This window comes from Bufo bufo, chromosome 2, assembly GCF_905171765.1.
Source record: "Bufo bufo chromosome 2, aBufBuf1.1, whole genome shotgun sequence".
Taxonomy (NCBI): Eukaryota; Metazoa; Chordata; class Amphibia; order Anura; family Bufonidae; genus Bufo; species Bufo bufo.
Genome location: NC_053390.1, coordinates 722871822 through 722882662, shown reverse-complemented (window position 1 = coordinate 722882662; position 10841 = coordinate 722871822). Strand labels below are relative to the sequence as shown.

General features: G+C 38.9%; 1 protein-coding gene across 4 annotated transcripts in view; it reads right to left on the bottom strand.

Moving 5' to 3' along the window:
* Nucleotides 1–587: 587 nt before the first annotated feature.
* The window catches only part of DLC1 (DLC1 Rho GTPase activating protein), a 590258-nt gene continuing 580004 nt past the window's right edge, over nucleotides 588–10841 (bottom strand). For 3 of the 4 annotated variants that reach the window (XM_040418808.1, XM_040418809.1, XM_040418810.1), the window contains 9 exons: nucleotides 8865–9041; nucleotides 6849–7008; nucleotides 6559–6757; nucleotides 5905–6118; nucleotides 5513–5627; nucleotides 4925–5143; nucleotides 3828–4045; nucleotides 3568–3741; nucleotides 588–2316 (listed from right to left, as the gene is read on the bottom strand). In XM_040418808.1, coding sequence (XP_040274742.1) covers nucleotides 2196–2316; nucleotides 3568–3741; nucleotides 3828–4045; nucleotides 4925–5143; nucleotides 5513–5627; nucleotides 5905–6118; nucleotides 6559–6757; nucleotides 6849–7008; nucleotides 8865–9041 — 1597 coding nt within the window. In that variant the 3' untranslated portion in view covers nucleotides 588–2195. Of the gene's footprint in view, nucleotides 2317–3567; nucleotides 3742–3827; nucleotides 4046–4920; nucleotides 5144–5512; nucleotides 5628–5904; nucleotides 6119–6558; nucleotides 6758–6848; nucleotides 7009–8864; nucleotides 9042–10841 lie in introns of all 4 variants that reach the window. The other variant, XR_005776381.1, reaches the window with a different exon arrangement.

Sequence of the window (10841 nt, the reverse complement as noted above, 5' to 3'; positions counted from 1 at the left end):
GTGCCTTCTTAGGGCTCATGCACACAAACGTATTTTATGTCCATGTCCGTTCGTGTATTTTTTTGCGGCCTGTATGCGAAACCATTACGGAAATGAAATGTGTGCATTACGTCACCGGGCTCACTGCTGGGCGGAAGCCTCCGCTTGGCAGCCCGAAGGAGGGGCTGCCTGGGTGAAATTCTGGGTATGTCCGGGTTCAGTTCTGAACCCGGACAACCCCTTTAAGAAAGAATAAAAATAATAATAATGCAGGCACGGAGACACCTACTATAGCAGCAGAATGGAGGATGGTATTCAAATGCTTGTATTGAGGCTAAATTATGTATCTATGTATCAAAGCTATGAGAAGACCAGAATCATTTCTGCATTAAAACAGGCGTAGAAAATGATGAGTGAGACGAGCTTGCCGTCCCGGCCCCTCGTCCTCTCCCTTAGGATGGATGATTCACTCCAAGCTTTGGGTGACAGTTCCTAGGTTTGTCATCTTGATTTTCCATTATAACTTTCAGGCTGTGGATTGGTAAAAGAGTCTCTGAATTTAGCCCTCCATTCCATTTCACAGAAGAATGGACACCACAGAGTTTCATTTGAGACATTTAATAGTGCACTTGGCTATATTTCGATAAGACATATGCATCAATATATAAATCTATTTTCTAAGCTCTTTAGTTTTTTTGATATTTATCATGTTTAGCACATGTAAAATTAAGGGAATGCATCCAGATACTGAAAAAAATAAAAACTGAGGTATAAATACAAGTATACATTAAATAATTAAGTTCGCCATGCAGTTGCTATCTGGAACCATACGCATTACATTACATTAAAGTGGTATGTACAGTGACACATTTTTACAATCACGAAGATTACAATGAATATACAAGCTTTATATATTTAATGGAATACGTGGAAACACTGATAATGAGAACACTATTATTACGACTGTTACATAAAGAGATTCTTCATTGCAAAGCATATAAAATAATACTGACAACGGTAACAAAACAATCTTTCATCACTTTCATTCAAAAAATTTCTCCTTACAGACGGCATTCAATTCATTTACCTCTAAGAACTTCCAAGTTTCCTCCTCCATACTGTAACAAATCTATTTAAAGAGACCTCCTATATCTTCTGGGTGCCATAGGCTCATCTCATTGCATGGCAGTGACTGGACCCTTGACACCCACTGCATTAACCACCTACCAAAGAAGTCTTTGCTGCCTACGATTGTCATTGAAAAGTATCTGCACTGGGCAGGGACTATGCTCTTAAATATATACAAGCAGTATCTGGCTTCTAAATGGAAACCATGGATCACCACAGTAGAAGTATTTAAATAATCATTTAAATTACTCTGTTGCCTCATGAGGCACATTGTCTGAACTTAATCTTATAGGTTATGAACATTAAAGCATATATACTGTATCTCAATGAGGTGTATAATATCTGTCTTTCTATAACATAGAAGAGGATGCTTGTCTAGTGTGAAGAGTGATTGACAATATTTGAGTGGAAGGCTTAAATGGTTTTGCTGTAGGGTCTAGTTGATGTTCTCCAGAAGAGACTACCTGTACAATGACAGGTCGGCAAACCTGGGATAGACATAATATACATTAAGAATAGGTTGGTAAGATTTGTTGACCACTTGAACTAAACCTGAGTATAAATCCATTACATGCTGTCAGTGTACCAGACACTTGACGACGATGAAGATCACAAGGACAAAACTCATTCACACATCTTCACTGTGCAAATATCTCTGGAAAATAAAAGTATATAGATACCTATACAGAATAAAAGAATGAGTACCAATTATTCCAGTGGATACACCAGTCCCCAGGAACCAGGATGATGATTTACATGAACAGCATTAAGGAATGTGGCTTTTGTTTTCTAAGTCTACACAATACGTCTTTCCAATAAAGTATTTTTGCTTCTCAGAAGCCAATTCAGTTGATATGTAATAAAACATATATGACGATAGAAGTTGAGAGTCTACAGGATGAGTAATTCCAGTCCAGGGCTTTAAGCACCATGTGGATGTAAAGCAGCTTCAAATCTTGCATATAACCAGTCCTAAATAACAAATGACGGCACAACATACAAAGAAGAGGTCCAAAAGGTGGGATCCTCGTCTTCTTCCTAAGGATGGATGATTCGCTCCAAACTCTGGGTGACAGTTCCTAGGTTTGTCACCTTGATTTTCCATTATTACTTTCACTTTGTGGATTGGTAAAAGAGTCTCGAATCCTTACAATTTCAGCTGCACACAATTGTCCGAAAACTTTATGGTACCATTCTGGCATGTGGCCCCTGAAGCAGAAAAAAAGTCAGATATTAGTTATCTGTCTACACTACCTAACATGGTATCACTTCCCTTTAAGTATACCACAGATAACTAGTAGGTTGCAGTCAAATTTCAGTCCAAATCATGTAACATATGCATAGCTATGTGGGTCTACGTGATATTATACTAGATGCCTCAACAAGAGGCTGGTATTATGGCTGTTTCAGATGATATCAACTTCTTCAAGAATAGAGGAAACATGATGAGGGATAGTGGTGTGCTGATTCCTGATATCTCTAACTTTCCTGACGTTCAGTACAAGTCTAGTCTTGCAGAATAATGAATTGCAGCTATTGGATGGTTCAGGTGTACACAACAGGATTTATCACCTTACATGTTTGGAGTCTAGATGGTCATAGACATTCAGTAACGATGGCTTTAGCAGTCTTATTTTTTAATATAAAAAAGGAAATCTTTTTGAAGGAGACATATATGAAAAGATATATCTCAACTGAAATGCTAAGCATTTGCATTGTCCTGTTTGTATAATTCTCAGACCATAATATGCTGAACACTAAGGGGGTCATTTATGAAGACCAGCGTTTTAGATGCCGGTCTTAATAAGCCCCTGCATTGCCCGCGGATCCGCTGAAGTTTTGAAGAGGTATGAAGAGCCCCTGTGCCAGCCTCTACATAACTTAGGTGTATCCAGCGCTGATGTAAATGTAAGACAGCTTCCTAGCTTACATTTAGACCATTTTCTACGCCTTGCAGGTGTAGAAAAGTATGAATGCCACGCCCACTTTTTTAGACGTGGCGTGAGTGGGGAAAAGTTGCAGACTGCAGCGCAAATAACCTTTACGCTGCAAGGTGCGCCAAAAATATGCCTAATATAGGCATAGTTCTGGATACTAAATGACCCCCTAAGACTTTATTATAATGTTTGGAATCAAGAAGCTTTCCAGATTTAGTAGCACAGGGGTACTTTCTTTCAGAAACAGCACCACACTTGTCCATGAGTTTAGTCTGTAATTGCAGCTCAGCTCCATTGAAGTAAACACTACACATAACCTGTGGATAGGTGTGGCACCATTTCTGAAAGTAATCCTGGAAAACCCCTTTAATGAGACCATCTTAACCGTATACCTAAAGAGTTACAAAATGTAAGTTTTGTACCATGGAACGTGTACTGACACAGATATATTGTTGCTCAATGCAAGATCCAGATATATTAATCCAAAAAGCCCAACTATTGAATTATGAAGTATGGTTCTTACCTCATATCTGCTCTGCACAGGTAAGTGAGCTTGGATTTCCCTGTGCTACAAGGCTCAATGAGGTATTTGGACAGAAGCACATTGACTCTCACACCAAGTAAAGGAGCTTGGTCATGTTCAACAGATGTGGTCTGAAGAGCACAGGCTCCTTTGGGTAGATTGGTTCTCCAGGATCTATGGAAGTTTATAAAATGTATGAGATGCAAAAAACAACTTAACGAAATTTATAGATCCAACATTACTACATCATCGTTATTCACCTTAAGACAACAAAGTCTCTGGCTGGATGTGGAGCCATGTTGTTTTGGACATATTGATAAATGTCAGTCTGTTCATCTAATGTCTCAACAACTCTTGAATCCAGGAGATCCTCATCCCACATGTGTTGCTCCTTCAGTAGACGCTGAAGAACAATTTCTGGTTGGGCCGGGATCTCTATAGTGCTTTTCCATAGTCGTAGTGGAGGGCCATCTGGAATCTGCGCAACAAAGGGACAGTGGTAAAATGTCGGATGAATGGATAATATCTAGTGTGAGGAGACACAGCAGCAAAGCCCCAGAACAGAAAAATTAATTAATAGGGCGGTAATTTTAGGTTTCCTACTAACCAAAAATCACTACTGATCTAATCATAGCAAGAACACAATATTTAATAGTTATTGAGGATCAACTACCATCTCCTAATTAACATAAGTACACAAGTAGCCTGAAGGCAGCAAATGGAAAAACAAACAGCTGCTCAGAGTAAAGCTTCATGAGAAATGCAGTACAACTAAATACCAAATGTCCCTCTTGCCTAAAGAGATAAAACATATGGCCATATTTCAAAATGTTCTTAATGAGCAAAATCCAAAATATGCTGCAAATGGGTGGTTCTGGAGAACGTCTAGGTATAAGGAATCTTGTAGGCCATGCAATGATGCTCCTCTGGGAAAAAAATTATGAAAATGCTCTTTAAAAAAAAAAAAGAAAGCTGTTCCTCTGGTCCCATTAGTTGGAAGGTAGCCATCCAAAAAAAGCTCTTTCAAAAAAACAAAGCCAAAAAGAGAAAGCTGCATCTCTGGTGCCACCAGTAGCTATTCCTATAAGTCAATGTTCAACCTTTTAAAACAGGCCTTGAGCCCTAAGTTATATCAAACGGACTGTTTTAAAAGGTTAAACATTGACTTATAGGAATAACTACCTTTGAACTGGTGGCACCAGAGGTGCAGTTTTCTTTTTTTGGCTTTTTTTTTTTTGAAAGAGCTAATTTGCTTTGGAAATGGTATATTCATCCTTGTCACATACATACAAGTACCTGACACATATGTACTAGTTATAGATTTTTACTCATTCTGTCATTTTATAAAAACACTCACTTTTTTGTAGGCAAGATCGGCCTGTTCAGATGTGGAACAGCTGACCCAGCCTTTAAACTTGTCCTTGGCCTCTTTGAGTAAACTGTCAATGCCCTCTTGAAGGTACGACTGATAATCACACTGGCTCTCAGCATTTCCGTTGACTAGTTCCTCCAGGCACACCGGCCTCAGGTCTTGTTCCGTATAAGAATTGCGACATTTGTTCATTTCTTCAGGAATCTGGAATAGAAAACAATAAAATAAATCTGTTAAATCTGTTCTAACAATAACTTAGCTGTGGTGGATTTTACTGCATTTAGGAAAAGACTGAGCAGAAACTTTATAAATGGCTTACATCTTGTTATTGTTAACATAGAGCACAGAGTACTATATTTGTAGTATTACTAAAGAATGCAACTGCTCTGTTAATCCAGAGTTTAAACCTTTATGTAACCAGGATGAAAAAAATTGATTTACCCATGAAAAAAAAATCTCCCAGCAAAGAAAGATAGAAACAAATATCACAAAGAAGGGCATGGCAATCATTTACAATTATACATTATGACCTTGACGTGATAGTAGCATTTACAATTATGTGACTTAAAGTACCTGGAAGAGCTTTTTGCATTCGGCAATCATATGTGCCAGGCCTTGGGTGGCAGCAAGGTTTTCATTCAGATCTTTCTGATCAGGCTTTCCCAAGCTTTGCTTCCTTTGCATTACCCTGGAAAATAAACACACGGGTGGAGAGGTTTAGTCATTGAAACAATTGTATATATATAAAAAAACTAAAAAACATAAAATATTATAAGAGCACTGTGGGTAAAATATGTGGTGTTATGGCCGGAGGTGGAGGTACATGCTGATCAGGCCCTACCCCCTCAAGCCCTGAAGTAGGTATAACACAATGCATCATTTTGCCATTGGTTTTGTCACTATCAATGGGAAAACAGTACTTGGACCACCCAAGATAATATGGGATTGTGTATATGACCTATTACCTTGGAGAGGAGTTTTCTCTCTTTAAGGTATTTAGGTGGAATAATGAAGGTGCTAAACAGACGGCCAAGTTGGTTGGTGTCATCTGATTTTCATCCACAGCTGCAGCCACATCACTCAGGAAGAATAAGAGAGTTTGGAGAACCTCTCGGTTTTCATCGGGCAGAAGCATAATAGCAGCTTTAATAGCTTGGAGACGCTGGTCCTTTGGAACATCTAAAAACATCAAAACAACCCAATCATTGCATAGAACAGCACAACAAGGGTCTTACAATAAATGTGCATTTAGATATGCATGCAAGTCATATTAATTAGACTATGGTCTACTGATTTTCTTACGGGTGTAATTTCTGTGTGGCCAAATTCTATAGTTTGTCAAGGTTACTACCATTGCTTTTCTATGAAAAAGAGGAACCCAATTCCTGAATATGCCATGGGCTGACCTAAGAGTTTTTGGGGTTCAGTAGAATACTTTAGGAAAAGGAAGAGAAGTATTTATTGGGTATGAAATATTCTTTATTTAAGGGGAGCCTGTCCCAATTTATGATAAGCCAATGTAATCAAGTAGGACAAATGTCAAAAAATGCTCAATCTGCTTGTGCTACACTGCATACCAATAAAGAAGTCAGATAATTAATTGTATTAATCCAACTTACACTGGTAGATCTGAAGGAACGTTTCTGAGAGCTTGTTGGTGAGAAGTGGCTCTGGCAGGTCCCTGAAATACTGCTTTAACATATCAGCCACATCATATGCAGATTGTCCCTCATACATCAGAGGATCAGAACTGTTCTCACTTATCTCCCGTAAAGCCAAGATCCTGGATTTGACTCCCGATTTTCTAAACAATCCCACCTTGAGAAAAAAAAAAGAGTAGTTTAAGTAACGGGTATTTACAAAGCAGACAACAAAATTATCTTCCATTACATCCCATAAATGAACAAACCTGATCCAGACACTGACTGCGCAGATATCGCATAGCTTGCTGTATATTCTGTGGAAGCGGCTGACCAGATCTCTGGACATTAACGGGTAAAGGAACTCCAAATACGTTCTTGTCTCTGTAATCTGGAACTTTAACACGCTTCATAAACTTTGGCACAGCCCTGAAAAAAAAGTGTAGAATTTGAAAAGCTGTAAGATGTGAAGACTATGAAAAAGACATGAAAGTGTACGTTTTCATTGGTGAGAGCTTGAATGTAGCAATGCCAGACATGTCCATAGACAAGTGGTGCTGTCTCCAGCAGACCCTTTTTGTCTAATTTACACAACTTTTTAAAAGGAGATTTGCAATAACAGACTTTTAAAAGACATTTCAAGAAGATGTGAAAGAATTCAAATTAAGGGAGTTTCCATTCATTCCTATTTTCAATGGAAAGTTGGCTGCGAATGCGTTGTCTAGAACGTCTAGTCATTGTGAGGGACAGTCAGTGCCATTGTTCACAGATCACTTTCTAATGCAATAGTGATGTGTGTCTGTTCCCATACCAATTTGTTTCCAAGATCAGTGGCGGTCCATATTTCCAGACCCTCAGGGTTCTTATTTGGATAAAGTCTAATTTCCAAAATCTATGCAGGAGCCTATACAGTGCCTTCAGTACACTTACGTATACTAGCTTTCATCTATATATCTATCAAATATCCATTTATTATCTATCTAATTCCTTATCATAATATCTATCTATCTAATATCAAATGTCTATCTCTATCTATCTATCTATCTATCTATCTATCTATCTATCTATCTATTTATCTATCTAATATCTATTTATCTATTGAATGTTTATCTATCGAATATCTATCTATCTATCTATTTATCTAATATCTATCTATCTATCTATCTAATATCTATCTATCTATCACAATATCTACATAGCATGCTTTCATTATATTTAAAGCAAAAATAAAAAATACACATGACGAGACGACAAATTCAACTTGAACGGCTCTACTGGGAATCCTCAGCCTTTGTAATGCATTAGTTTGGGTGTATAGCTCTAGAGGATTTGCAGTTATCAGAAGATACAATTCTATTACCACAGCTACACATTAGAATACTGGAGACAGAAGCCAAGAAGGAAGTCAATAAATCCTGCGGTGAAAGACCCCTAATAATGTCACTTCTTCACTCTCCTCTTCATCAAGACTAAATAGCCTTGTTAACAAAGGAGGTTTTGTACATCAACTTTTGCCATTAACAAAGGGCTCCAAGTCGGGTCTGCCACCCAGCAGCAGGCATAGCAGCAGGGATCTGGTGTAAAGCATTAGAGGCTGTCAGCCAGAAACATCAGCTCTACAAATGAGAGCTTCGAAAATGAAAGGCAATTGAAAGCTACATGGCAAGTTCTGAAGGGTTTAGCAGAAGAGTCACGTAAAACAATGCTCTATAATTCCCTTTTATGACCCAAACAATCTAAAATACATCTAAGACCCACTCTTCGACCTTTCCTTACATATGAATTCCTCCGGAAACAATGAACACTAGGCAGAGTTGGTTACTTACGTCGCCGTGTTGGCCATAAGAGAATTAATGAAATGAATAATCCAGTCTTTGTGCATAAAAAATTATCTGAAAACATTACGAGTTGTAATGAGAATTTGAAATATGAACTATGCGCAAATAGCTTTTCTGACCACCGCATTTCTGGGAATATAGATAGATGCTCTGAATGGAGAACACTTTGATGCTGTGGGTTACACATTTTTGTGGCGAAGAGGGGACTATGTTACATATTTTATCTATGCCATGAGCAAACTGATGAGCCATTTCGGATTTATCTGGCAATGAAAAGAATCTCTATTCTGTGCGTGCAAGTTACAGCAAAGACCACCCCTATATGTATTATAGAAAGCTGCAAAAAGGAATTGCCCTAAGCTGCCGTATAAAGCAACCCATGAATAAGAAACCACAAGATATGACAGACGTGTTCGACTTGTTACATCACAGAGGCTGGATACTCACCAGCTGAACCCATGTTTGTTGGACGGGGTGTACCTCTCCAGGAGAGCAGTCAGCTTCAAAAGTGAATATTTCTGCAGCAAGTTGATCTGAGTCACCGATTGGCAATTGATTTGCAATGAGGCAGATCTTAAGCTGGGCCGATGGGAGCTTTGAAAGCTGTGCCACCTGAACCGATGCCTGCGTTAAATAAAGCGAGGATTAGGATATGAGCGATGCGAAAGGTATTTATAAGTCAGGACTGAGTAACAAGCTCTGACATACTCCCATGAATCAGGCATTCTGGAGGTCTGACTATTCTACAGCGAGGAAATGTCATTTTTTCACATAAAAGTAAACTAAAAGGTAACTACTATAAGAGTATGTTATTTGAGCACAGTTTGCCATTTTTCTAGGTGAATAAATTACCTTTTGATAATTAACGGTTTTGATGAGTAATATGTAATAAGTCTTATATAACATAAAGGGGAGCTAAATGTCAGTAAACACCCATGTATTATAAGTACAAAAAAAGGTAAATTATAATCAATATGATAGATAGGCAAAGTAAGTTACATTAGGTAGAATGATCTAATCAATAAAAGTAATTATAAGAATAATCTGACATTAAAGGGACGGTGAGCCTAAGGCTACATGCACACGACCGTTGTGTGTTTTTCGGTCCGCAAATCGCGGATCCACAAAACACGGATGGTGTCCGTGTGCATTCCGCAATTTGCGGAACGGCACGGACAGCCTTTAATATAACTGCCTATTCTTGTCCGCAAAGCATGGACAAGAATAGGACATGCTATATATTTTTTGCGGGGCCACGGAACGGAGCAACGGAGGCGGACAGCACACGGAGTGCTGTCCACTTTTGCGGCCCCATGGAAGTCAATGGGTCCTCATCCGAGCCGCCAAAACTGCGGCTCAGATGCGGACCAAAACAACGGCCGTGTGCATGACGCCTAATAAAGATGAAAATAACAGGGGGAAGGTTTCTACCGCAGTAGCCCCCTTCCATTTTCCAAACCTATGGTTCACTTGGCTGTAGTGCTTGAGGGGAGATGGGGGAAACAGGAGGCAAAATTCAGTTAAAATTATTATACCATAAAATTAAACCAATAAAAAAAAAGAACACGAGGAAGGTCCAGGTCAGTGGTCCTAGTATCTATTTTACTGTCCTATTTGAAGAGTATTTCAGCTGTCACCGTTTATCACTATTTCACATGAAAAGTTATAAATTGAAGATAAGTAGGATCTGACCACTAGACTGGGGACGTTAGTTCTCTGTCTCTTCCTACCAGGAAAGCTGCGTTGTCGAGGAGTTGTAAGGAGCAGAGTCAGACTATGTATGCTGCTGCTGCTCGATATAACTATGGGAGGTATCACATAGATGATATTTGACTTATATTTAATGGATGTTTCAGTCAATTCTAAAAACAATACTTAGCATAATGGTCTTCCTTCAAATAAACACCATTATTAGGAAGTAATAGACTACACATTCATAACAAAACCTGATTATAACACAACTTAAGGTGGCCATATACATAAGTCGTTTTATCCAATTGATAACAGACCATCATCATCTAAGAAGAAGTTGGCCATGTTGACCTTTTTTTTCCGATAGTTGGACGAAAGATTTTTCATTCAAAGAGTGCGGCTGTGTCTGCAGAATGGTCGCATAGGCTGCGTTCACATACCTATTTTGGAGATCTGGCTACCTGATCCGGTGCATATGACAGCGGTCAGCCAGACAAAAAACCATTACATGCAATGGTTTTTGTCTGGCTGAAACCCATAATTTTTGCCAGATATCGACCGGATCACATTGCAGTCAATAGGGATCCGGTGGTGAAGTAGAGGATCCTACAATGCTGAATCCCATGAGATCCGGTAGGCTGCTCTGTGCTGGACAGGCCTGCCAGATCTCTGAACGGAGAAGTGAATATAGCCTTATGACCACCTTTAGCCTTGTGTCAACATTGTTTAGAC